This window comes from Sorex fumeus, unplaced genomic scaffold (genome assembly GCF_029834395.1).
Source record: "Sorex fumeus unplaced genomic scaffold, SorFum_2.1 ptg000086l, whole genome shotgun sequence".
Classification (NCBI taxonomy): Eukaryota; Metazoa; Chordata; class Mammalia; order Eulipotyphla; family Soricidae; genus Sorex; species Sorex fumeus.
Window position 1 is genome coordinate 36,421,212 of NW_026606143.1, and position 27,980 is coordinate 36,449,191.

At 47.8% G+C, this 27,980-nt stretch overlaps 2 protein-coding genes across 2 annotated transcripts in view; both read right to left on the reverse strand.

Moving 5' to 3' along the window:
* The window catches only part of CA5B (carbonic anhydrase 5B), a 120,595-nt gene that overhangs the window by 72,590 nt on the left and 20,025 nt on the right, over positions 1-27,980 (reverse strand). The gene's annotated exons all lie outside the window — the stretch shown is intronic.
* Positions 24,888-25,477, reverse strand: LOC130039333 (RNA polymerase II subunit A C-terminal domain phosphatase SSU72-like). The gene has a single exon (XM_056131208.1). It carries the CDS (start codon positions 25,475-25,477, stop codon positions 24,890-24,892), a length of 588 nt encoding a protein of 195 aa, XP_055987183.1. The 3' UTR covers positions 24,888-24,889.

Consider the following 27,980-nt stretch of genomic DNA (forward strand, 5'->3'; position numbering starts at 1 on the left):
CCACGCGGTCTTTTGACATCCCGTGGAATCCAATCAGTAACAGCTCTAGTCCAGGGGTCGTCTTTAAATCTCATTACGTGACCAGCCCATCTGATTTTCGACACCTTGGCAAATGAGACAGCGTCCCTGATCCTTGATCGTCGACGGATGTCAGAACTCCGGATTCGTTCTCTCATTTGAGTGAAACGTGATATTCCAAGCATAGCTCTTTCTATTCTTCTTTGGGAGACCCGAATAGCGTTCTCATCCTGTTTTTGTAGGGCCCAGGTCTCTGAGGCGTATGTTAATGCAGGAAGAACAGTGGAATCAAAGAGATGTGCCTGGAGCCGGAGGTTCTTCGTCCTCTTAGCTATTTCGTAGAAAAATTAATGAAATAAGAAAGAAATATACAATCAGAGGAAGTTCTTTACTAGCTATGAAAAGTCCAGTGAAACTGAATATGAAAATCCCCATGGAAAGTACAACTAAGCTCAATTTCAGAGGAAAGGGTATATACAATTGAAGGTAAATTTCAGCAATGACTCAAATGCAAGAGGAATAAAATAAATTAAGAAAATAACGACACCCCTTTGAGAACTTTCAGAATACACTAGAAGAGTAGTATTAGGACAGTGGTAATACAGGAAGAATTCAAAGAGAAAGAAACGAGCAGATGGTCTACTATACGTTGTGAGCTGCGCAAACTTAAGCAAAGAACTGACCCTGGAGGTCCAAGAAGCTGAGAGAACACACAAATTTCTAAATGCAAAAAATCATCTGCTAACAACTGTAGCACTGTAGCACTGTCCTCCTGTTGTTATCGATTTGCTCAAGTGGGCCCAGTAACATCTCCATTGTGAGACTTGTTGTTACTGTGTTTGGCATACCGAATATGTCACGGGGAGCTTGCCAGGCTCTGCCTGTATCTTGCCAGTATCTTGCCAGTATCTTGCCAGTATCTGCCGTGCGGGCAGGATACTTTCTGGAGTTTGGTGGGCTCTCCGAGAGGGGCAGAGGAATCGAACTCGGCTCGGCTTGGGCGGGCTTCCCAAGGCAAACGCCCTACCTGCTGTGCTATTGCTCCAGCCCCTGATAACAGCAACAACATCATCAAATCATTAAATTAAATATATATATGATGCAATATTATTTAGCGATTTAAATGAAATTTTCCATATGCTGCAAAGTGGACAGAAGAGTAATAAGGGAACGAGGCAAAGCAAAGTATGTTAGAGGGAGAAAGACAAAACACTGCATTACTTCACCTACTTATACTTCCTTGAAATAAGGAAAATAAGCTGAATGGGCTGGAGCGATAGCACAGCGGTAGGGCGTTTGCCTTATAAGCGGCCAACATGGCCGATCCAATTTCGATTCCTCCGCCCCTCTCGGAGAGCCCAGCAAGCTACCGAGAGTATCTCGCCAGCACGGCAGAGCCTGGCAAGCTCCCCGTGACGTATTCGATATGCCAAACACAGTAACAACAAGTCTCACGAAGGAGACATTACTGGGCCCGCTCGAGCAATCGATGAACAACGGGAGGACCGTGACTTGACCGTGACTTGAAGCTGAATGGACAAAATAAAACAGACCAGTGTCCAGTGAACTTTTTTAAAAGCTTTTATTTATTTAATTTCATTTAAAAAAATTTTTTATTAGTGAAACACCATGAGGTACAGTTGCAGACTTACAAATTTTTGTGCTTGGGTTTCAGTTATACAATGACCGAGTACCCATCCCTCTACCAGTGCCCAGTATCCCTCCCACCCCCCATCCCACCCTGCCTCTGTGGCAGGGCATTCCCTTTTGTTCTCTCTCTCCTTTTGGGTGCTGTGGTTTGCAAAAAAGGCACTGAGTGGCAATCATATTCACAGACCAGTGAACTTTTGGTTTTGGAGACACACCCAGCAGTGCTCAAGAGCTACTCCTGGGGGACCAAGGGGGAACCTGAGGTGTCAGGTTTGCAAAGCATGTGCTCCATCCCTTTGAGTCGCGTTTTGACTTCCAATTAATGAGATTTGACAACAGAAGGTAAAAAAAGGGGAAGTGGGTGGATGGTGGGAAGAAGAGTAAAGGAATTTGACTTGGGGATGGAGAGATAGTCCACTGGGTAGGCACTTGCCTTATTTTGTTTATTTTTTTGATTTTTGGGGCCACAGCTGGTGATGCTCAGGGGTTAGGAATCACATCTGGTGGTGTCCAGGGGACTGTATTGGATACTGGGAATGGAACCAGGGTTGGCTGTGTGCATGGCAAGCACCTTCCCCGCTGTAGTATCTCTCCGGCCACAGCCATCCTATTTTAAAACAAGGCTGTATCTTGGAAAGTAGAGTGAAAGAAGGAATACCTTCCTTTGCCACAGCTTCCCTTTCAATTAAAGAAGCTCCTGCAAAATTTAGTTTCCCAGAGGGTCTCTTTTGGAAAAACTCCGTGAAATATTCATCCATCTATTTATCTGAGCACCATAAATTTTTCACTTTGTCTCTCGGGATAATTAAGAAGCAGTGAGTAGAATCCACAGATATAATTGCTCCATTAATTAACGCGTTCATCTGTGTATTCATTTCACAACCACTGAACACCACATGGATCACACTTCCAGAATTCAATGCAGATTCACACAGGGAAAATTTAGGCTTCACTCTCATGTCCCAGGGACCAGAGAAGACGATTGTGAAAATATTGTGCATGAATTGACTGTGAAGCTGGGGTTGTAGTCAGTGGACACAGGAAAGGTCCCCATCTCCCATCACTCTCTCTTCTCCCACCACTGCCCCTTGGAAGAAACTCCCGTGGTATGGCTGATGAGGTGCCAGTCCAGTGAGCCCCCCACTGCCTGAGCTTGATCTCTTGCTGGGCTTTAGCTTCTTTACTGAGGGAGCAGCCAGGGCATCACTTGTTTCCAAAGCAGCCTCCTAAGAGCAGGAAGCCCTGGCCTCTGAGTGTGTCTCCGCATTAGACATTGTCCCTGGCAGCTGTGTCCAGAGCAGAGCTGTGCCATTCTCCTGGCTGTCCCCCCACAACCTCGTTACTTTAAGGAATGAGTTATTTGTATGGAATTTCACTGCCTTTATCTTCATAAAATAGGAATATGTATTAAATGTCTCCAAACGTATTTTAGGTAATGATTTTTATTAGCACCATCCTTCTACCCCTCACGGCTTATTGGGAAGTTATTTAATCCAAGGCCAAGAGGTGTCCATTGTTGGTATTGTCTGTTTCTTGTTTTGTCTCTATTCTACAGATGAGGGAGACCATGTGACATTCCTTTCTTCTCTGACTTATATTGCTTAGCACGATGACCTCCAGGTCCACCCATATTGCAGTGAAGTGCACGATTTCATTTTAGGCTGCATCAGATTCCATTGTGTGTAAATGACACAGCTTCTTTATTCATTCGCCTGAATGTCCTTGAACATTTGGGTTGCTTCTACATCCTGGCTCTTGTGCTAAGCGTTTCAGTGAACTAGGGGTGCATATATTATTTTGAAGGAATGATTTTGTGTTTTGGAGGTAGATGCCAAGGAGTACAATAAAAAAATCAACCTGACTCTTTTTTTCAACATGTTCAGCACAAGAGAACATTTTGACTTGCTTAAATCATTAGACTTCATTTTCTTTGCAGAAGCAGTACAAAGGAGGGGTAATCGGTGTTTTTCTGCTGAAGAACACTCTGACCTGAAGGAAACATTAGCCTCATTCCCCCCACCCCTTAACTGAGATCCAATCTGGAGAAATGCTGGCAATGGTGCTTCTTAAAAGACACTAGACTGGTGTAGGGGAGCGATCCAGAGAAATGTGTGCCGTGCTCAAACAGTTTAAGAATTGGGGGCCTTACCTTCCATGTGGCTGACCGAGGTCCAATCCCCAGCACCCCGTATTATCTCGCGGGCCCACCAAGAGTGATCCCTGAGCTCAGAGCCAGAAGTGATTCCTGAGCACCTTTGGCTGTGGCCCCAAATCAGAGAAACAGAATTTAAGGAAGTTTCACATAGTTATAATGAAAGCCCTCATGCTGATGGATGCCAGTCTCTCCTGTCTGAAGATATCTTTTTCTTAGTTTGAGAGGCCATTTGTGTCCCTTCTGAGGAAGCCAGTCAGGACTGTTTATTAATCCACTGCCTTGTTTTACAATTCTAGACCATTTAATGAGCTCAGGGTGGTGGTGGGTGGGGGGAGTCAGAACAACTGCTTGTTCTTGTCTTTGTATTATATACATATATCAGTGTGTTGTCTTATAAGAAAAAATACGTATTTCCGTAAGTGTTGCTTAGATAATAATACAGAGAGAACCTGGGCAGCAATGGATCTTAAGTGGCAATCTTTTTTTGCCTTTTGGGTCACACCTGGCAATGCACAGGGGTTACTTCTGGCTCACGTACTCAGGAATTACTCTTGGCGGTGCTCAGGGAACCATATGGGATGCTGGAAATCGAACTCGGGTCGACCCCGTGCAAGGTAAACGTCCTACCCGCTGTGCTATCGCTCTATCCCCCTAGGGGCAGCCTTTTGTCCACTCATCACCCCCAAAGATAGTTGGAGCTGTTTTACCAGACTTTTATTTCAGGATTAGTTATGCTACTGGCATGTGGTCTGGAGAGAGGCCAGGGATGGTGTCTATAGCTGTGAAAGAATAGACGAGTCAGAATTCTCCAGCACCCAATATTGAGAGGACTGAGGGTGAGAAAAAGTCTGCTGGATTCTGCACTCATGTCCCTAATGGGACACTAAATAGTCATCATAGATATAGTCTATCAAGACATTAACGTTAGCTGGATGGTACTAGATGACATTTCCCAGATTTCCTGTCTTTACCTTTTCCTGCTCCAGAATTTACTCCTCCAATCTGACACTTTCTGCATCTTCCTTGGTTTCTTCTGCCTTTTTCGCCTTCTCCCCTTTTGAAGAGACAGGTGTATTTCTCACATGGCTGTGGGGCTGACCCACCATACTCAGGGAACATTTGGAAATGGGAGCGTGTGTTGCTGTCTGTGCCTGGAGTGTCATTGCAGTTAGAGAATGGAGATGAGAGACAACTGTGGGCTTTCTGGCCAAGGACTGTCTCAAGTTCAGAGGCTTTCCCACTCTGATTGCCAGCACTGGCCTCAGTGACACCCACAAGGTCCTCCTGGTAAGTGGTGGAGAGTGAGATGCTGTGTCAAGCCCAGCAACTGGCAAGTTGGAAACTACTATATCAATGCTGGGCTTTAGCACTGGAGCCCAGGGACTATCAGCTGGTCCCTGTGTCCATGGTGAAGAATATTGGGCTTCACTGTTGAGCACCAATTTAACACTCTTTGAATTCTGTATTTCTGAGTAGTGTGAAACTTTATTTAAATGGTCTATTAAACACACACTGCCACACACTGGCAACACTGATTGCATGTAGAAAATTTGCGTTCATAGAAGAGTGAGTGTGGTTCCATTGTGATGGGGACAGGCCAGGGTTCGGGGCCACTGTTGTGCCAGTGAATTTACTCTCACCCTCCTGCTCTGGCATCAGTTTCCCTTAGAGCATTTTCCCCAGTTGATGGAGCGGACATTTCCCACTTTATCTCCCGCCTCCCCTCTTAGGAAGTAACTGAGTGGGAGAAGGGATGTTACTTTAGTGTCAGCATCCTCTCTGACTCTCTAAAGGGGAAAGCCACGAAATTGGTGAGAACGCTCTTGAAAGCAGTTTTTGATGAAATGTCCAAATGAGTTCCTACCTGATTTCTGGTTTCCTCTGTGGTTCCAGAAATATTCCTCACTATTAGTTTAATTCTCACAGTGCTACCTGCTTCACAGACAGTCCTCTTCCCATCCTGACTCTGGAATACTCTTTTGTGACATTTGCCTTTTGTAAGAATGTCTGGCTCAGGGTGAGGCGTGAGCACCTCGCATTGATCTTGTCCTGGAGGGTGCTTGTGGCAGCATTTAGAGACCATTCGTTGTCACACCCAGAGCAGTTGCTCTGGAAGCTGTTTAAGGTCCTCCGAGCTGTTCTTTTACAGAGAAAACGTGCGCAGGATCCCCATCACTGAGCAGCCTTCTTTGCTTTAAGGTGTGGGACACAGTCCCTTGCTAAACATACCACGTTTGCCCGATGTGTTTGGCTCTTGATGGACATGTAGCTTGTTTGCTGCTCTGACAGAGTGCTCAAAGAATGTGTGTGTGTGTGTGTGTGTGTGTGTGTGTAGGGGGAACATACTCTGCTCTGTTCTAGGAAACTCTAAATGCTATCCCACAGTTGCTGGGCTCATTGGTACCCCAGATACACAGCATGGCCTGGAACTTCAGTTCTCTACATCCCATCTAGCATAGCTATTATTTTCATTTTAATTATTGCCAACTGGAGTTTCCAAGAAGTAGATTAATTTTTATATTGTTTTCTGGGCTAAGTGTATCACTTAGAGGTCAGGGGTACACTGACCTGAACTACACTGTCTCCTGAAGTATCCTATGTTCAGACCCTGGCACTGTGTATTTCCCGGAACCCAAGAATATGGACCTAGAGCCACCTGCAAGGCCATCTGTGGTCTTCGGTGGCCTTCGGTACCATGGGCCCGATTGGTGTTGTATCCTGACCCAAGCATTGAGACCTCTCTCCTGGTTGGCCAAGTATTGCTGGAAGCGGGCCCCTATTCCCGACAGTTCCCCCCAAATGCATATCCCCATGAGACCAAATATCCTAAGTGTTTCCCAACTCACAGCACCCGCGGAACCTGGGGAAAATGTTTTTGCCCAAAAGGCACGAGGGCTTGTGAGACCAAGCTTGATGGTTTCTGCCAGTAGAGGGCACTGTCCTCCAATAGTTGTCCACCCACCAGTGGGACATGCCCACAGCCCCTACCATGCAGTGAATTTCTGGCAATGACTGGAGAATCATTTCTATTTCCACACTGGGGCTGTCACAACTGGCACCCAGGAAGAGGGGCCATGGGTTTTACTAGAGCCGCCAAACTGAAAAGTTCATGCAGCCAGGAAAATCTGGCACCAAATGTTAATTGTACCAAGGTGTGGAAAAACAATCTGTATACCCTGTCCCAACATAGGAATCTTGCAGAGAAAGATGACAGCAGTGTATCACAACAAAACCAACTTTATTTTTCTAGAAGAACAACTTGGGGGCCAAAGAACTAGTATAGCAGGAAAGGCGCTTGACTTGCACACAGCCGACCCGGGATAGATCCCAGCATCCCATATGACCACCCTGGGCCCCATCAGGTGTGATCCCTGAGCTCAGAGCCAGGAGTAAGCCCTGAGCACCACCGGGTATGGCCCCAAACCAAAAACAAATAACAAACAAACAAACAAACAAACCAAAAACAATTGGGATGTCTTCCTCTGATCTCCCAGGAAGGGGTGCGAGGAGTGCAGAGAGAAAGAAGCCTAGGAGGTGACATCCACAGTGGGTCTTAGTTGGGAGCGCAGGGGTCAGAGATGGGGGTCTGGGGACTTGGCACACTTTTGTCGGGGTTCAAGGAGGTGGGTGGCTGCGGGGGACTCTGTGCGAATGCTCTGGGCTGGGGGTGTCTCGGCAGCAGGGGGAGCCCAGGGTGTCTAAACTCATCAGATCATATTATTGTAAGGGAACAGGGTGGTCCTCAGCGGCCCAGGCTGGGGCACGAACATTCGGACCATCCCATCTTTCCACACTGGCCGGAAAGCAGAGGGTGAAAACTCGGGGTTCAGCCTCCTTTTCTTGGCCTCCGGACTCCCAAAGCCTTCAGGACCATCAAGCCTCCTCTTTCCTTTCCGGTGACCCGAAGGGGCCCTCTGCGGAGCCTCCACGGAATGGATGCTCAGGTGCCCAGGAAAGTGGGGATCCACCTCCGTGACACCGTCTGGGAAAGGAGGAGTGATATCCGCTAGGCTCTGGGTGTACGGGCACTGCGGGGGCCGCAGGAGGATGGGCTTCAGGACCCCCTGGAGCTGTTCTCCAGCGCCATCCAGGCCCAGGAAGGTGCAGGGCATGGGCGGCTCCAGGATGGGCCGCCACAGCTCCAGGCCCGGCACCGCCTCCTCCCGGCTGTGGACCAGGTCGGGCGGGTCCTCCAGCGGGGGCGGGGTCTGGACCCGGAAGCGCAGGCGCCTGGGGAGGGCGAGGCACTGGGCCTCCTCCAGCGGACCGAAGGCAGCTCTGGTCTGGGTGGACCGGTGCTGCTGGCGCACGGGCAGCAGAGCACTCTTGGTGCTGTCTGTGTACCGGTTGAGGTAGCTGCCCAGCTGTCGGCTAAGGTAGTTGCCCATGGTCGCGGCTCGCTCTCTGGTGTTGAGGAAGTCTACGATGCTCAGGGAGCCCCGGGCGGCACGGGGCAGCTTTCCCGGCACGGGTCCTACACGCACCAGGCTGGGAGACACAGAAGCCCACTGAGGCCCGAGCTCCCTGGCAACGAGGTGACAGAGAGTGCCGACGGTCCTCGGTGGTTTCAGGCACGGAGTTCTAGGGCCAGGGCCTCAGAACTCGACATTCAATGGGGAAACGTTGATCGATTTCTCGCTGGTCCTGAAAATCAAAGGACACGGTCGTTGAGTTCATGGTCGTGAGTTCTTTTTCTACATTGTCAAAACAAAGCGTTGCATGCTAGTGCTGGGAGGTGTGTGTGTGGGGGGGGGGCAAACAAAAGTCAAAGCCCACAATACATCCAAGAGGGCTGTAAATGAAAGCACCTTGGAATGTCCAAAACGATAACAAGAAAGCTGTGAGACATTTGCAAAAGGCACCAAAATGTGATAAAACTGTACCATAGGAGAATCCATAAAGGCCTTTGATGTCAGGTCACAAAGGCCAGACATCCACAAAACATCCAATGTAATTCTTGGTGCTGTATATATATATATATATATATATATATATATATATATATATATATATATATAGGCTGGAGTGATAGCACAGCAGTAGGGCATTTGCCTTGCATGCCGCTGGCCGGCCGACCTGGGTTCAATTCCTCTGCCCCTCTCGGAGAGCCTGGCAAGCTGCTGTAAGTATCTCACCCTCATGGCAAAGCCTGGCAAGCTCCCCATGACGTATTCGATATGCCAAACACAGTAACAACAAGTCTCATGATGGAGATGTTACTGGGCCTGCTCGAGCAAATCAATGCATAACAGGAGGGCAGTGACAGTGGCAGTGACAGTGACTGGGGCCACAAGAAGTTTATGGAGAATAAACAATTCATGGACCATAACAACTTTAGGGGACCAGACATCAAAGGCCTTTATGAGTTTTTTTTTTTCGCTTTCTGGGTCACACTCGATGCTCAGCGGTTACTCTGGCTCTGCACTCAGGAATCACTCCTGGCGGTGCACGGGGGACCATATGGGATGCTGGGAATGGAACCCGGGTCGGCCGCATGTAAGGCAAATGCCCTACCCGCTGTGCTATCACTCCAGCCATATGAGTTCTTCTATGGTACAATTTTATCCAATTTTGGTGCTTTCTGCAAATGTCTCACAGCTTTCTTGTTATCGTTTTGTAGATTCCAAGGTGCTTTAGTTTCTGAGACTATAGCTAATAGAGTTCCTTTTGATGTCTTCTAACTGTGATTTATATACGTCCAAGGAATTGGTTCTAAAAATTAATAATATTCCACTAATTGTTTATATAATTTCCTTTGGGGGGCTTTAATATTGACTACTGTCAGAACTTAGTGAAATTCAATATGTAATATGTTAATAATAATTGGGTTAGAGACCAGAGAGATTGCTCAGTGGACTGAAGTGGATTCTTTGCATATAGGAGCCCCAGGTTCGATCCCCGGCACCACATGGTCCCTAAGCACCACCAGGAGTGATCCCTGAGCACCATGCCGGGAATATTCCCTGAGCACACTGTGTGTGGCTCAAAAAACAAAAAAAAATATATAGTGGTATTAATAGATAACCTTTCCAGGATAAGTATATTATTTATTGGTTTCTAGGCTACACCCGACACTCAAATATAGGGTTTATGCCTGGCTCTGAGCTCAGGGATTAGTCCTGGCATATTCGGTACCAGGGATCAAACTGGGTTGGCTGTGTGTTAAGCCAAGTGCCTTAACCCTGTACTATCTCTCTGGACCATATTATTTCTTTTTGAACTGATATTAATTTATCAAATTAGAGAATTTTCCACTTACTTTATTTAAAATGTTTTGAAAACTAGTTGAAAAGTTTTATTTGGGCTGGGAGAGTTGGGGCCACATGATGCTAGAGATAGAACTGGGGTAGGTCACAGGCAAGGAATGCACCTTAATCCGTAATACTATCTCTCTGGTCCAGCTGAATTTCTAAAATGTGTTTTAGGAATCAAGAGAAATGAAAATATGACTTTTTGCCTTAGATTTCTGGATGGAATGACAAATATTAAATCATTTCTATAATGAACCATCCTTGTATTACTGGAAAAACTCCTACTTGAGAGAAGTATATGTTATATCTGATACATTACGGTTTCTAATATTTCATCTATTTTTCCCTACTTTTTAGTGATGTTGGTCATTTGTTACTTCTTTAGGGGGGAGTCCAATTATTGGTGAATTTTTGCTTCACTGTTATCCTGTCTTATAAAAAGAATTAGGAATGTTTGTCTGATAAACTATAAAATGTTTGATAAACTACAAGAAGAGGCAATGTTTTGTTCTTGGGGAAAAATTTTAATTAATAAAATCTAATATAAACAAGCAAACAGTTATTGCCATAGTAGAGTTAGGTTATGAATTAAGCAGGATTGCTTAGTATTGATATAGTAACCATTAGATCTAAATTTAGTTTCTAAAGAAAAAATAAATACCACTTTTACAAAGCCACCATCTGGTTCATTCTTTGCCCTGATGTTCCAGAGAAAAATTCCCTTAAGGATATAAAAAGAATTTTGAACACATCCATTTTTGTTTTAATTTTTCCTATTTGAAAGCATCTTAATTTTGATATATGTTCCATACAATGCATGTATAATAAAATATGTGTTGTTAAGTGTGACAGCAAAAAGTTTGAGTTTGTTACCTCAAATTAGCCACTAAGAGGAGCTACTAATTCACATGCCATCTGAGACAAGACGTTGGCACATTCTGATAAAAATAGAAGAACTACAAGATGCATAAACGGACACCAAAGTTTGAACGCAGCCTTGTTCTGAAGTGGTGGGCTAAAGTCTCCTTAGAGGGAAATGCAGAAAGAACTTACCTGATCTTGATGGACCTCTACAGACTGCTTCTTAATGATCCAGATCCAGGCAGTAATCCGGGCAGGATGGCATCAGGCAGGAAGGGTCGAATGAGCGAAACTCCACAAGGGTATCCTGGCCAAGAGAAGGGGTCACCAGGTCAGCATGTAGGGGTGACAACCCTACTGAACCAGAAGATGAGGTTTAGGGGCTGTCTGGGGACCAGTGCAAGGGGCCAGGGGACTTCCAGGACCCTCTGGGCCACTCAGGACAAAATCATACTAGGTCGTTTCTGCAATGCCCTGTGTGTGTGTGTGTGTGTGTGTGTGTGTGTGTGTGTGTGTCTGTCTGTCTGTCTCCAACTCCTCAGTGGGAGCAAAGCAGCATGCTTCTCCTTCTTATGCCCTGCTGAGCTGACACCAGATAAACTCGGGGGAGACAGGAAGTGGCATGAAGAGCTGCAGGAACAAGGAGTCTCCCTTTCCAGGAGAGATTTATAGAATTTATAGAAATCTCCTCTCTCTCTCTCTCTCTCTCTCTCTCTATATATATATATATATATATATATGTATATGTATAGTGTGTGTGTGTGTGTGTGTGTGTGTGTGTTCTCCTAAAGGCGCCACCCCTTGGGGATTCTAAACACAGAATAACGAATGTCTGACCATTTTTTCCACAGGGACTTCAAAAGAGCAGGGTCAGGCTGACACTAGTGAAGTGGCCTCAGTGCGCAGTGACATGGCAATGGGCTGAAGATAACCAGGGCCCACCAAATGGGATCCCTCTGTCCCACCATGTGCCACAGCTTCGGGGCCTCCCTCCCCAAGCATCCTTAGGGACCCTTGCCCTAAGACAACGCTCTAGAAGCCCCTGGAAACAGTCCACCTAAATTACACCCCGATGCCCAAAGTGTCCCACTCTGAGCTGGAGACAGAAAAGACGATGCAGGCAATTAAGAAAAAGAAAAGAAATATTACCTTATGTTTAATGGATGGCAACGTGTTCACCAATTCCTGCAGCTCCCTGTGATGTTCTCCTAACTAAAGAAGAGGCAAAAATTAACTATGGAAAACCATTGACATCTTCCTCTGGAACTGCAAAGGAACATGATGAAAAGTGAAACACCCGATCGGTACTTACGAAACCTCTGTCGCTGTAACTCTGCACTAACATTGAGCACTTAGAATCAGAGAAACACCTCGGAACAGAATTCCTTACACAACAGTTGAGGGGTCTGTTTCCTGCCAGGCTGGAGCTCGCGGTCCGCACGCAGGGAGAGGTGCCCGCGCCTCACGGGAGCCGGACTCACCGCTTTTAGAGGCTGAAGCTCTCCATGCGCACCAGAGCTGGTCAAGCCCAGGTTTGCGTCCAGGCTCCTGAGTGCTCAAGGGCTTGTTCCCGTTATTTTCTCCTTTCTCTATGCGAGGCTTTGATATCCTGGTCGTGCTGACACTTCAGTTGGCTAATTGCTGGAGAGCTCTAACAAGTAGGACTGGCAGTGCCGTTCCCCTGCAAACTAGAGGGGACCCCAAACCCCAACCACCTCATCTAGAGGGTGGGCACTGTGCCTTTGGGTGATGATTTCCTTGCCCCGATCACCCCAAGGCCAGGAATACCAGCGGACATGGGTCAGCCTTTCTGCTGCTGAGTTGGCTGGTGTTCGTACAACTAGCCAATCCCAACCCCGTTCCCCTGGAAACCAAGGTGAAAGCTCTGGTTCACTCTTCTCCCCTCACCCTCTCTGCGGTCCTCAAGTGCTCCAGCCTTGGACCCCACAGCTCCCGGATTGTGATTTGGGAGTTGACGAAAAGCTTTTCTCCATCCTAGTCATTTCCAAGCCTGTGCATCTAACCAGACCCGAGGGAAACAAATGCTGGGGAAACTGAAAAGGCTGGGGACACTGCAAATCCGCAGGGAGTCTGCGGGTGGCCTTCGCCTGCTGAAGTGCCTTTGCGCGGAGGCCCCAGCGCAAGGCCGCTCAGCAGGGGTGCAAGCCAGTTCTATCCGCACAACATGTCACATGCGTGAGAGCGTCTCCCCATCTGCAAACACAGAAAGAGTAGCCCCGGCAAGCACTTAGCCAAAGCAGACTCTGCCGGCGCTTGGAAATTGCAGTTCCTCTCATCATCCTTTCAAATCTTGATTCATTTTGCTTTCCAATTGGATTTCTTTTCGGGTGCGGTGATTTACACCTGCTAATTCAAGCATAAAACACTGTACCACTGCCCCCCTTCCTAGAGCTGTCCTTTCCCCTCCACAACTGTCCTGGTGTCCTTCTGCCCCACCTCGGGCAATCCCCATCTCCCAGGGCAAGCTTCCTACTGAAGACCCACATTCATTCCAACACTGGTTGGTTTTTGTTCTTCGTGATGTATGCCAGTCACAAACTTGTTTCTTAACTGGTATCTCACATTTGGGGTTTTAGTGAATTAAAAGCAATTTATTTGAGGGCCACGGAGACAGCACAGCGGGTAGGGCACTTGCCTTGCATGCAGCCAACCTGGGTTCAGTCCCTGGCACCCCTCCTAGGGTCCCCCAAGCACCAACAAAAGTTGTTTCTGAGTACAGATACAGGAGCAAGCCCTGATCATCGCCAGGTGCAGGCCCAAAAAAACAACAAAAAAATATTTAAAAAATCAACAATTGGGGCTGGAGAGAGCGCACAGCAGGTAGGGTGTTTGCCTTGCACGCAGCCGAACCCAGGTTCGATTCCCAGCATCCCATATGGTCCCCTGAGCACCGCCAGAAGTGATTTCTGAGTAGAGAGGCAGGAGTAACCCCTGTGCATTGCCGGGTGTGACCCAAAAAGCAAAAAAAAAAAAATCAACAATTAGGCAACATGCTGCAGAGATGTCTCCAGATCCTGTGCCAGGCTGTCTCACCCGGGTCAACCCGGAAAAGGGTGGGTGAATCCCCCCACCCATCCTAACAGAGCCCCGGAAGCTGAAAAACTCCAGAACTCAATCACCGCCACACTCACGGCTGACTTCCACAGGCTCAAACGGGCCTTGTCCACAAGAGAATTTGCTGAAAAAACCCAGGTTTGCGGAACTTGTGACCAAAACCTACAGGTTTGCATGGAGTCAGGAATCGGTAACCTCCTCCGCCCCCCAAATCCCTACGCTTCTGGTAGCCTGGAAGTCACGCCCACAAACTGCCTCTAGCGCCATACAAGCTCATTAATGGCCATGGTCCAGAGACTCACAAAACTCGGGAGAGAGCAACACGAGCAACACCCCACAGAGATGCTTTCGGACCCCAAAGTCACATCCAGTTAAAAAAAATTACATTAACCTCAGCTGTATCACTATATTTAAAAGGTAAAGGCCCTCCCGTTGATCGTCGATTTGCTCGAGCGGGCCCAGTAACGTCTCCATTGGAGACTTTGTTGTTACTGTGTCTGGCATATCGAATACTCTTGGTAGCTTGCCGGGCTCTCCGAGAGGGGCGGAGGAATCGAACTTGGGTCGGCCATGTTGGCCGCTTGTAAGGCGAACGCCCTACCGCTGTGCTATAAAATTTTAGAATTTCTGGAGGGACATCTCATAACTCTACGCCACCACTATGACAAGAGCTTAATGGCCTAAGGGTGGAATACAATTATCTTCACACAACTTTCCTTTAAGGAAACTTTTAGGATCATTTTGAGCAGATTATTCATAACAAACTATACAAAATAAATTATTTAGGCCCTGCTTTTGGGAGTAGCTTTGGGGGTCGGGGTGGAGACATTCAAAATATGGTGGTGGGAGGGTGTAATGGGGGTGGGGTTGGTGTTGGAATATTAAATGTAGTTAAAAATTATAAATACTAGAACTTCATTCAAGCAAAAAAATGTTTTAAAAAAATCAACAGTTAAGGGGCTGGAACGATTTGCCTTGCACGTGGCTAACCAGGGTTTGATTCCCAGTATCCCACATGATCCCCTGAGCATTGCAAGGAGTAATTCCTGAGTGCACGAGCCAAGAGGAACCCCGATGCAATGCTGGGTGTGACCCAAAAAGCAAAAAAAAAAAAATCAAGTTAATTAGTTAATTTAATTGAGCTCAGGACACCAGTTCTTGGGATATAGAATTTTCATCATTATTTACTCAATATTTTTTTTATCTTTAACTTTTTATATCACTGCCTAAAAATAGAAATGTACTATAACCTCCAGCTGTAATTTCAGCTCAGGGATCACTCCTGATGGGGCTCAGGGTATCATATGAGGTGCTGGGGATCAAACCTGCATGACCATGTGCAAGGCAAACGTCCTATCCACTGTAGTATAATTCTGGCCCTCACTTGATTTTTTTTAGAAGATATCATCTTGAAATGCTAAAATTAAAGTCCATTAAGCTATCTCTCTGAAGTACATTCTTTTTTTTTTTTAGTGAAACATCATGAAGTACAGTTGTGGATTTACAAACTACCGTGCTTGGATTTCAGTTATACAATGATTGAGTACCCATCCCTCCACCAGTGCCCATTCTCCACCACCAATGATCCTAGCAGCCCTCCCATCCCCACACCCCACCCCACCCTCGCCTCTGTGGCAGGGCATTCCCTTTTGCTCACTCTTTCCTTGAGGGTCTTATAGTTTGCAATAGAGGTATTGAGTGGCCATCGTGTTCGGCCTATAGTCTACTTTCAGCACGCATCTCACAACCCCAGCGAGTCCTCCAAAAATCCTTTACTTGGTGTTCCCTTCTCTATCTGAGCTGCCTTTTTCCCCAGCATGTGCTGCCGGCTTCCAAGCCGTGGAGCAGACCTCCTGGTACCTGAAGTACATTCTTAACAATCTTGGATGTTACACATAGTTTATCTTAATATTAACTCCAATAATCTTAAATTTTTACAATAATTTTATCTTTTAATTTTAGAATGGGTATTAAACTTGGAAAGATTAGTTTTTAAAATCTATTTTTGTTAGGACACCATGACTTGGGCTGGAGCAATAGAACAGTGGGTAGGGCATTTGCCTTGTACACGGCAGACCCGGGTTCGATTCCCAGCATCCCATACGGTCCCCCAAGCACCGTCAGGAGTAATTTCTGAGTGCATGAACCAGGAGCAACCCCCGTGCATCGCTGGGTGTGATCCAAAAAAACAAAAAGACACCATGACTTACAAAATTATTCATAATAGAGCTGTTTCAAGCCTACAGTGTACCAATACAAATCCCACCACCAATGTGGCCTTCCCTCCATCAATGTTCCCGGCTTTCTTCCCATTCCCTGGCCTGCTCCCTTGGAAGACACGTAACAAATTTATTTCATATTTGCTTGCTCCAACAAAACTTAAAGGAAATATCAGGAATAAATAAACTGTCACTGTCACTGTCCTCCCGTTGTTCATTGATTTGCTCCAGCGGGCCCAATAACATTGTGAGACTTGTTACTGTGTTTGGCATATCAAGTCGCAAATAAAAGTTAATTTTAATCTATGTAAAGAAATTCAAATCACTTAATGCAATATAATATAATGCCTACTCTCATTTACATAAATAAGTTATTAACTCTGGCATCTAAAATATATTGCATTAAATTTTATTTGGTACTCGGATCTCATTGTGGTAATGATCATGTCTTCCCTGTCATTAATATATTTTTTGAAAAATTCTATGCTAGTATTTTTTTTACCTTAACAATATTCTGTCTTGGGGCAGGAGTGATAGCACAGCGGAGAGGGTGTTTGCCTTGCATGCAGCCTACCTGGGTTTGATCCCCAGCATCCCAATAATGTCCCCTGAGCACTGCCAGGAGTCATTCCCAAATGCAGAGCCAGGAGTGAACCCCTTAACATCACCAGGTGTGACCCAAAAATAAAAAAAAACTTTGTCTCAGGGCTGGAGAGATAGTACAGTGGGTAGGGTATTTGCCTTGCACATGGCCTACCCGGGTTTGAACCCTATCACCCATATAGTCCCCAGAGGCCACCAGGAGTAAGCTCTGAGCATCACCAGGTGTGACCCCCAAACAAACAAATTCTGTCACAGCCAAACCATCTTTGTGCACCTGCTGCATCCTCAAAGCTTCCAACTTTGTCTGTCTTTCTAAGTGCCAAGTACAGATAACCCATCAAAGAAAAATTACCCATGATCGAATAGGACTGCTCTTAAATAAGCCACCTGCCATTCGGCACACATAGTTAAACATACATTTCAATATGTTTAAATATTTAAGCATGTTTCCTCAACCAAAACATCAAGAAAAATATGACAGTCTATTACAGAACGAGAAAAAAAAATAAAGAACAGGAACACATTTATGCGGAATCAACAATATTCTTTGGGCAAAAAAAAAAAAATACAAGACCCAGAAATAAGTTTCACCAAGGAAGTAAAAGATCTCTACTCTGACAAGAAGATATTGAAGGAAATTAGAGACAACACATATAAATGGAAACGCAGCTGGTGTCCGTGAAATGGAAAAATTAATATTGTAAATGTCAATACTCCCCAAATACATCTATAGTTCAGTACAACGCCTTTCAAGATTCCAGTGGCCCTTTTTTACCAAGTGAACACAAGCACTCTAGAAATCCACCTAGAAGGGCTGAGGACACAGTCACGCAGCGCATCCTGCAAGGGTGAGGCCCTAGCTACATGCCCCACCCCTAACCGCGCTGGGTCTGACCCTAGCAGCCACCAACAGGTTCAAGTAATCTGGAGCCCAGAAACACAGCATTGCTCCATGTGGCCTTCACAATCATCAGGGATCTAATTTAAAAAAAACATACATGGAGGGCCGGAGACAGAGCTCCAGGACTAAGTGCATGCTTGCACCTGGACCCAGGTTCAATCCTCAGCATCGCCTGTTTTCCCAAGCATCACCAGGTTCATCTTGTCACTGTCACTGTCCTCCCATTGTTCATCGATTTGCTCAAGCGGGCCCAGTAACGTCTCCATCGTGAGACTTGTTGTTACCGTGTCTGGCATATTAAATACATCACGGGTAGCTTGCCAGGCTTTGCCGTGCAGGCGAGATACTTTCAGTAGCTTGCCGGGCTCTCCAAGAGGGGTGGAGGAATTGAACCAGGCTCGGCCAGGCCAGCTGCGTGCAAGGCAAACGCCCTACCACTGTGCTATCACTCCAGGTTCGTCCTAAAGGGAAAAAAGTATATGGAACCACGAATAGCTAGGTAAACCCTGGGAAGAAAAGACAAGGCAGGCGGCCTCCCAATTCCTAACGTGAAGCTATATGTAAAAGCTATGTTTGAAGAGATACATAGACCAGGAGAGCAGAATAGGTCGAGGAGGGTTACAGTTAAGCAGGAGAGAACTGAAAGATTGTACCTGCCTTGCACACAGCTGACCGAGCACTTCCGGCCAGGAGCAAGCCCTGAACACAGAAACAGGAGTAGCCCCTGAGCATCACATGGTGTGGCCCAACCCTACCCAAGAAGAAAATAAACAATTATTGACAACAACAACAAAAATGAAGTATTTTCCCAGACTGCAAATAAAGGGGAAACAAAGGGATGTTTCAAAAGCCTGTGACCCAACCCCACCTCCAAATAAAATAAATATTTACTCTTATTTTTTTTAAAAAAAAGTGTAGCTTTTTCCCAGACTGCAGATAAAAGGGAAAGAATGTGATGTTTCAAACAATGCAGCAAGTTGTTTTGTTGATACAGCCCAGTCTCAGCTGCCTATAGAGTCCTATTTTTGCTCCAAATGTGGGAGGTAATTTTGTTATGCCTTTGTTATGGTTGCAGGAGATGTGGGGGTGTGCTTTAAAAGACCTTGAGGGGGGGATATTAGGAGGTAAAACATTTGCTGTCCATGTTTTCACTCAGACTGACCCTCGGGTGCTTCCTTGTACCAAATGAATCAGATTTATTTGTAATTTTAATTGTCTGGGAGCCTGGGTTTGCTGTAACCTGCAGGGGTGAGAAATCATGGTCCACTGGACACAACATAAGTTGTTCAAAAACCGTTTTTTCAACAGAAGTTGTTCAAAAAACGTTTTTTGCTGTTGCTGCTATTTCGGGGTGAGACCCAGAAATGTTCAGGGCTTACTCCTTAGCTCTACTGGGTGTGGACCCCAAAGAAAACCAACCAATAAAAACATTGTGAATTCTAAGCCCCAGGTGTTGCTCCAACCCCATCTGTTATTAGTGGAATGCACTTATAGATGCTGCAGGTGAAAAATAAATTACATGTGTTAAGCAGTCCGGTCCCCTGCAAAGGAAATGTTATTTTCAACTAGTAGTTTCTATAGAATGAGTAGTTTTTTACTCTTTTTCTTGTCGAGTATTTTTTTTTAAATTCTGCTTTTTCTCCCAGGGGTTGGTGTTTGGGCAGTGCTCAAAGCAGGGCAGTGGGTGTAATTAATAATTAAATTATTTAATTTATAATAATTTTAAATTATTAAATTTATTTATATAATTTAGCCCTGGGTGTGGTCCCAAAAACAAAAAATAAGACACAAATTTATCATTTTAGCTACTAATAACAGTACAGTTTGATAACTCCCCATTCTCTCCATCTGGCCCCTACTAACCACCATTCCTTGTGCTGCTACAATTTTTTTTTGAGGAGCCGTATGGGGTGGTGGGATATTCCTGATGGGGCTTGGGACCACCAGATGGGGTATTAGGATTGAAACTGGGTTGGCCAAGTGCAAGGCAAAAGCCCTACCTGCCCTACTATTGCTCTGGCCTGCAATAAATATTTTTAACTGTAAATTATAAAACAAAAATTTAGGGGCTGTACAGCAGGGAGGGCGTCTGCCTTGCACTCGCTGACCTGGATTCAATATCCCCCATCCCATATGGTTCTTGGAGCCCACCAGGAGTGATTCCTGAGTGCAGACAGGAGTAACCCCTGAGCCCCAGAGGGTGTGACCCCTAAACCAAAAAATATTCACAAAATTTTATCATTTTAGCTACTTATAAACTGTGCGGTTCAATAACTATCCCTCCAGGCCCTCTTGACCATCATTCTTTGCTCTGCTATAATTTTATTTTTTTGGCGGTGGGGGGACGATCATACCCACTGGTGCTCAAGGCTTATTCCTAGTTCTGCATCTCAGGGATTGTTCCTGGCTGGGGATTGGGGGACCATCCAGGTCCCAGGAATTGAACGAACCTCTGCTGATGGTGTGCAAGGACAATCTTGCACAATGCAAGCGCCTTGTTGGTTGCACTATAGCTTGGGTCTGAATTTCCTTCCTTTAAAAAACCAAATAATTCGGGGCTGGAGCAATAGCACAGCAGGGAGGTATTTGCCTTGCATGCGGCCAACCCAGGTTCGATTCCCAGCATCCCATATGGTTCCCTGAGCACTGCTAGGAGTAATTCCTGAGTGCATGAGCCAGGAGTAACCCCTGTGCAATGCTGGGTGTGACCCAAAAGCAAAAAAAAAACACCCGAATAATTCAATAATTATGTTGCTAATTATTTACTATTAATTATTTGTCGTCAGTCTGGAGACATGTTGGTGAATTTTACCTTTTGGGTATTATAAATAAAATTGCTTCTTAGCCTGGGTATACGAAGACGCCTTCTTTTTGCTTTCAGTTCTTAATGGGTAAATGCCCATGCGTGGAATTACTGCATTGTGTTAGAAAAATTAAAATGTTTAATTTTTTAAAACTTTAAATAAAATTTAAAAATTCTTTCATTTTAAATAAAATTTAAAATCTTAAAAAATTTTTTAAAAATTAAAAAATTTTAAATTTTAAATATGATTAAAATTTTAGTTTTGATTTTATTTGACTTCATGTAGCGGGTTCAATCCCTGGCAGCCCATATGCTCCCTCAAGCCCGGCAGGAGTGTGCCCTGAGCTCCAGTTGTTTATTTATTTATTTGCTTGCTTGCTTTTTGGGTCACAGCCAGCGATGCTCAGGGGTTCCTCCTGGCTCTGCACTCAGGAGTTACTCCTGGCGGTGCTCGGGGGACCATATGGGATGCTGGGAATCGAACCGGGTTGGCCGTGTGCAAGGAAAACGCCCTACTCGCTGTGTTATCGCTCGAGCCACTCCGGTTGTTTATTTGTAAAGTAACAAATTAAAAATCACTTTCCCGCCGTATTCCCCGGTCTTGGGGGAGGGGGCGAATTTAGACTCGGAGCTATCCTGCTTATTTTTGAAATAATAATTTAAAAATCACTTTCCAGCCATGGCCCCCGGTCTTCAGGGGGGGGAGTGCGCTATTCTAGACTCGGGGCTGGCTGTTCGGGTTGTTTATTTTTGAAATAATAATTTCGAAATAATTTTCCCGCCATATTCCCCGGTCTGGGGGGGGGGCAATTTTAGACTCGGGGCTGTTCTGGTTTTTTAAATAATAAATTTAAAAATCATTTAAAATTATTATTAACGACAAGTTAATTATTAATAATTATTAACGATTATTTTAAATTATTTAAAAATATTTTTTGAAAAAATAATTTAAAAAATCACTTTCCCGCCATATCCCTCGGTCTTCGGAGGGGGGGGTGGGGCCGCCTATTCTAGACTTGGGCAGTCCCGGTTTTTTATTTTTGAAATAATTTAAAAATCACTGTCCCGCCATATCCTCCGGTCTTCGGAGTGAGGGGATGCTAATCTAGACTCGGGGCTGTTCCGGTTTTTGAAATAATAAATTTAAAAATCGCTTTCAATTGTTATTATTAATTACAAGCGGCCAACATGGCCGACCCGAGTTCGATTCCTCCGCCCCTCTCGGAGAGCCCGGCAAGCTACCGAGAGTATTCGATATGCCAGACACAGTAACAACAAAGTCTCCAATGGAGACGTTACTGGGCCCGCTCGAGCAAATCGACGATCAACGGGAGGGCCTTTACCTTTACCTTTACCTTTAACTATTAATAATCATTTAAATTATTTAAAATAATCTTAAAATAATTTAAAAATCACTTTCCCACCATATCCTCCGGTCTTCGGAGTCGGGGGAGGGGGGCTAATTTAGACTCGGGGCCGTTTCAGGCTCTGCTCTGGTGGCCCAAGCGATGCTGTCGGAGAGCACTGAGGCCAGAGTAGGTCCTGCGCCTTACTTCACGCCGCTCAAAATCCCCAAAGGAAAAGTCTAGATCTCGCAGTTGCTCCAGCCCTGCCGCGCTCGTCTCGTCGCCGCAAGAGATAATACGCGGGCTAATGCCGCCGACCTCGGTTCGATCCCTGGCTGCCCCACTCGGTCCCCGGAGCACCGCCAGGAACGGCGTCTGGGCGCGGAAGCGGGGATTCGTCCCCGAGTACCGCCGGGTGGGTCCCCGAACAAACAACTACAAGCGAAGTTGTTCAATTTACTTCTAATTCCACAGTTCCAGAACTGCCCATCGTCTCCGTCCACTTTTTTTTTGTGCCTTTATAGTTTATTTTAAGACCACACCCGGCGGTGCTCGGTGCCGGGGATCGAACACCGCCGGCCGCGGGCAAGCAAGCGGCCCCCCAGCCCCCACTGCCCCCCCCCACGGTCCTATGTCTCCGCTCGGAATTTCTTTCCTTTGAAAAACCGAATAAATCCCATAATTACGCTAAGGATTTGTTCATCTGTCGACCTGTAAAGTGACTTTTTACCACTTGGCTCTTAGGAAAAAAAATTGCCTATCCGCCAGAGTGTACAAATACTCCTTTTCTGGCTTTTAGTTCTTTGGAATTACTGCGTGAAGAAAAAAAAATCTTTTTTAGGGGCCAGAGACACAATACGGGGTTACGAAGCTTCCCGAGGCCGAGGTCTGACCCCTCCGTACCGCATGCAGTGCCCCGAGAGCCGCCCGGCCGGAGTAGCCCCTGGGCCCTGCTGGGTGTGGCCCGAATGCCCTCAGCTCGCAAAAAAAAAAATAATAATAAATAAAATAAAATAAAAAGGGGGGAAAAAAACTCTTACCTTTTTCTCAGAAGCTGGCCAGACTCCCAAGCAGTGCTCGGGGACTCCGGGCCTGAGATTCGGAGTCCGGGGTGCAAGGCAGGCACCTCCGGCCGCTCCGGGGCCCAGGAGCACCGAGCACTTCGGGGCGTCCTCCCTCACTGCGCCTCGCTCGAAGCCGACAGCCAAAAACCGGATGTCGCACGCCCAGCCACGAGACTCCCTCCGTGCCGTGCTCGCCGCCGCCAGGGGGCTGTAGGGGGCTCAGCCGCCTCGTGGCGCCCGGAAGAAATTGGCGCCTCCCCCTTCCCCCCCCCCGCACATCCCATGCCCCCCCTTCTAGGTTGTCTGGGCCACCCGCACGGCCTGACCCAAGACTGTCTGGGGCAGGTGACCGCAGCCCGAGCCCGGATCGCCAACCCCCCTGTCTCCAGCAGTAGCCCCCAGACCCTTTGTGCAGTTTCGGTGGACCCGCCCCGTCCAAACCCACCTGCAGGACACACAAGGAGGGTCGCAGGAGGGGGGGGGGGTGGGCGGCTGGGGAGATCGCACTGGACCCGACCCAGGGATGGATTTTCCCTGTCGGCGTTGGTTGCTTGGTCCGCCCAGAGCACCGTCGGGAGCACCGAGTCTAAAGTAGCCCCCGCAGAGCCGGGGCTGTGGCGCAAAAAAAAAAAAAAAAAAAGATTTGGAAGGGATTATTAAAAATAAAACAACGGGAGTTCTGGGTTCGCTGCTGCCGGGTTCGAGGGAACGGGCGGCCCGCTGGAGTCAGGACCCGGGCCGGCTGCGACAAGACTCGTGACTTACCCGCTGCACTATCCGGCCGCCGCGGTGATTTTTAAAAATTCTTGGCTTATTCCTGGCTCCGGGCTCGGGGGTGTCCCTAGATAATGTTCGGGCGAATCCTCTGGGGTGCAGGAGATCAAACCCGGGTTGATACGTGAAGGGAAGTGACCTCCCCACTGTACTATCACTCTGGATTCTGGGTTGTTTCTCCTCGAGGGACAGTACGGCGGGTAGAACGCTTCCCTTTCACATGGCTGACCCAGGGTAATTCCAGGGACCCCTTTATGGTACCCGAACCCCCCCAGGAACCATCCCTGAGCACCGCCAGGTGTGGCCCCAAACAAAACACTCCCTTCCCCCAAATTCCACACAAGAGTGGGGAGAATTTTGCTAGAAGCCCATCCTTCTCCCTTTCTGGTACTTTCTTTGTGGGGGCTACCCATGGGTCTTGCTGGGGACCCGGGGGTCTCTTCCAGTGTTGTACTTAAGAGAACGGGGTGCCAGAGACTCACCTCTGGCTTAGACTGTCAAGTATATCTCCGCCAGCCCCCCCCCCACCTCTCCTGTTTTTTGGGTATTAAGTAACGAAAAAGTAAAAACACAACAGTTTACAAGTTCCAAACTTTTAATTAAACGATTCATGAGCGGGGCGGCACGCCACGTCTGCAAAATGAAAGGCACAAATACACTGCTCAGAATTTCGAAAGACACAAACACAGTGAATCAAACCGTCTTCAATGATGCCAGGATCTGGCCAAGGCACATTTTTTTTTTTTTACCGCTCAGCTTAACTTGTACCTCTCACGAGCCATCGGAGGAAGCCCCGAATCTGAGCGGCCTTCAGTGCAGGGGCCTCCGTCTGGGGTGGGTGGGTGGGGGGCCTGCCCCTTTGAAACAAACCAGTAACCGAATAGAAAAACAAAAAACAAAATCAGTCCCAGACCCAGTAACTCGAGTCTTCGGGCAAACCGGGGGTATCAAAAAAAAAAAAAACTGCAACAGTTCTCCAGTTCCACGGCCCCTACGCGGCTTCTCATTCGTTTCAGAGTCCTGCCAAGATTCTCAGGGCCCAAAGCCCAACCTCGACAGAAGCCCGAGCCATGCAAGCGCACAACAGCACAGCAAAGAAGCGAGGAGGTAACGCCAAACGCCAGGTGGACGGGCGGGCGGGCGGGCGGGCGGGGGCCGGCCGGGCCCCATCAGTAGAAGCAGACGGTGTGCTGGAAGGTCTTGCCGGTCTTCTTGGTGAGCTCGCGCAGGAGACTGTCTATGTCTCGCTCCACATCCTCCAGGCGCTGGATGCACTGGCACAGGTCGCAGATGAGGAAGGCGCCCAGGGTGGCCTGCTTCAGGGTGTCGCGGATGTTGACATTGACGACGTGCACCGGCTGGTACGTCTCCTGCTCGCGGGAGCTCAGGTCTTGCACCACCAGGTCGTACACGCGCTCCTCGCAGGTGATGATGAGGTCGAAGGCGTCGGGGCAGCTCTGGAACCTCTCGGGCCGCGGCTTGAGGCGCTTGTTGCGCTCGAGCATCCGCAGGATGCCGTTCTGCGTGTAGAAGTCGCGGTCCTGGTGCGCGAGATCCAGGTACATCTGCTCGTAGGTGGCCTTGAAGTCGTACACGTTGGGCTTGTCGGGGCTGGGCCCGGGCAACCTCACGCGGCTGCCGGTGCCGAAGGAGCGCACGCAGAAGCCGCGCTTGCTCAGCATGTAGTGCGCCTCCATGCTCCGGTTCTGGTTGTTGGAGCACACGACCGCCACCCGCAGGGGTGTCGTGGTCGTCATCGAGGTGGCCATGTGGAGCTGGGCCGGGTGGCCGGTGGGCCGGGTCCTCCGCTGGGCTCTCTCTCGCCCCGAGCGGACGGCGATGTGGCGTGCTGGGCGGCCACACGCGGACTGGCGTCTCCCGGCGGCGGCGGCGGCTGCGGCGTCCCCCGGGTTCTGCGCCTCCGGGCCTGTGCGTCACGTGCGCCGTTCACGTGCCCGCCCGGCTGCCCGTGAGCCCTCAGCGCGGCGGCGGCGTCTGGCTTCCCTTCAAGCAGATAGAAAACGAAACCACACAGCCTGGTGATTTCCCGTGCACGCCTCGGTTTCCCTACCCAGCATCCCCGACGACGGGTCTTCCGAGGCCCCCAGCCCCTCGGGGCTCGAGGCCCTGGAAGAGGACGCCAGATGCTCCGAGTTTATTGATTAGGGTGGATGTTGTGTGGATGTGTGTGTGGGGGGGGTGGGTCAGCGCGGGGGTGCAGGGGCACCTGCCTGGGCTGCAGGCGATGAACGGGGGTGCAGAATCACACCCCGGAATCGGCCCCTCCCTCTGCCACGCCTCCCCAGCACCCGTGGCTATTTTTAAAAAACGAAACAAAACAAAACCAAACCAAAACACCCTTTTCTATTCGGGTTGGCTCAGGTGCCCACCTGCTCGGGGAGAATGCGACTCTGTGGTCCTAAGGGAAGGGATTTGGACCTCGAACCTTCTTTCCCCCACCCCCGCCCCCCATTTGGGCCCGGGCCGTCGGGTGAATCAAAGAAATGACCAGGAGAGCAACACAGTTTAGGCAAGAGCAAAGCAAGTTTATTAAAAAAGAAACAGCACACCGTCGAGGGGCACGCGGGAAGAGAGGAGGAGAGCGAGCGAGGATGTCCAGCGGCGACGGGTGGGGGAGGGGCGGGGGGCGAGAACATTTTCTAGTCTGTCTGTTTTCGGTGGAAAGTTTCTGATTTCGAGAGATTGGTTAGTCCTGGGAGGGGAAGGAGTGAGCAGGTGACGTTTAGGGAAAATCTGGGAAAGGTGAATTACACAGGAAATGTTATCGAACCAATCCCAGGAAGAAAAATGAGAGGTACTGGGGCCTGCCCGACAGTGCAGTGGGTAAGTTGTTTTTTTGCCTGGCATGCTGCTGGACCCGAATTCGATCCCTGGCTCGAGTCTCCCTCAGCACAGAGCCCTGCGCACCTCTGGGTGTGGCCCCGAAACCAAAAAGAAAGAAAAGAAAATGAAGGGTGTAGAGGGTAATTTGAGCGGACTGTAAAATGTTCTGAAACAATCAATGTGACGACAGTGAAAAGTATATCAAATCAGTTAAGCTTATCCTTGGAAGGGAGTAAGTGCAGTTAATTACAGGAATTTGAGCAGCAGATGCATAGGATATCTTTTTCAGGTAGTGTAGTTAGAGTTTCAAAAGGAATGTTTGGTTTTTAAAACTTTATTATTATTGAGGTACCGTGATTTATAATACTGTTAATAATGGTTTCTTATGCACATAATTCCAACACCACACCACTGTACCCTGTGCCTCCCAAAGTCCCAAAACACCTCTCCTTTTCAACCCCCTACCCGCAAACTCCGTTATGTTTATCAGTTCTCCATTTATGTTGCCTTTAGCCCTTTGGTGCTACTTTGCCGTGCATCTTTTTGTGGCGGGTGATGCTCAGGGGTTACTCCTGGCTCTGCACTCAGGAATGAGTCCTGGTGGGCTTGGGGGGGGTGTGGGCAGGCAGGAATGGAAGCCACGTGCAAGGCAAGCGCCCTAGCCGCTGTATTATCTCTCCGGCCCCAATTGTGTATCTTTGAGTTCCACATGAGGTGCATAGGGGATACCGCTGCTAGTTCCAGGAACTGAGCGGCAGAATACAGCGATGGTGCTAGCAACCTGCAGAATTGCTGGGACACGGATGATTTTAGCAGGGCCAGCTGGGCCAATTATGTCAGCAGGGATGGTTTCTGCCTGACAGACAGGAGCTTAAACTAGGCCTCTTTCCGGGGCTTCTTCACGACGCAGTTACCTAGGTTAATCTGAAAATACTAATTTATTGAAATTACACTGTGCCACTCCCGTTTTCATAAATGAACTTACCTTCTCTCTGCTCTCTACCTGGTATTAGTGATCACCGTTCTCTCTGCATCAGTCCTGCCAACAGCACCCCGCATTCTGCATTGTGGTCACTTGTTTGGGGACTATTTACTGAACTGCTTTGGACATACCTCTGGAATGCTTCTAAGATAAATGTCCCCTCCTCAGAGAAATTCCTATAGAGAGCTATGAGCAGCCCATGGCCTAGTCTCTGGGCCCCCTAGGACCAAAGCCCCTTTTGGGGACCGAATGGCTAGCCCAAAGGGCCGAGTGCAGGTGTGAGGCCTGGATTCCACCCGTAACACCACATGGTCCCCTGAGCACCACCAGAGCGACTCTCACACACTGGGTAGGGAGTACCCACCCTCTAACACCGTTAGGTGTCGCCGACCCCCCTCAAAAGAAACCCCTTTTCAAGTCATCCTTGCTGTCAA

Excerpts from the sequence above, each read along its gene's own strand:
- LOC130039333 (XM_056131208.1), bottom strand. The coding sequence starts at position 25,477 with ATGACGACCACGACACCCCTGCGGGTGGCGGTCGTGTGCTCCAACAAC.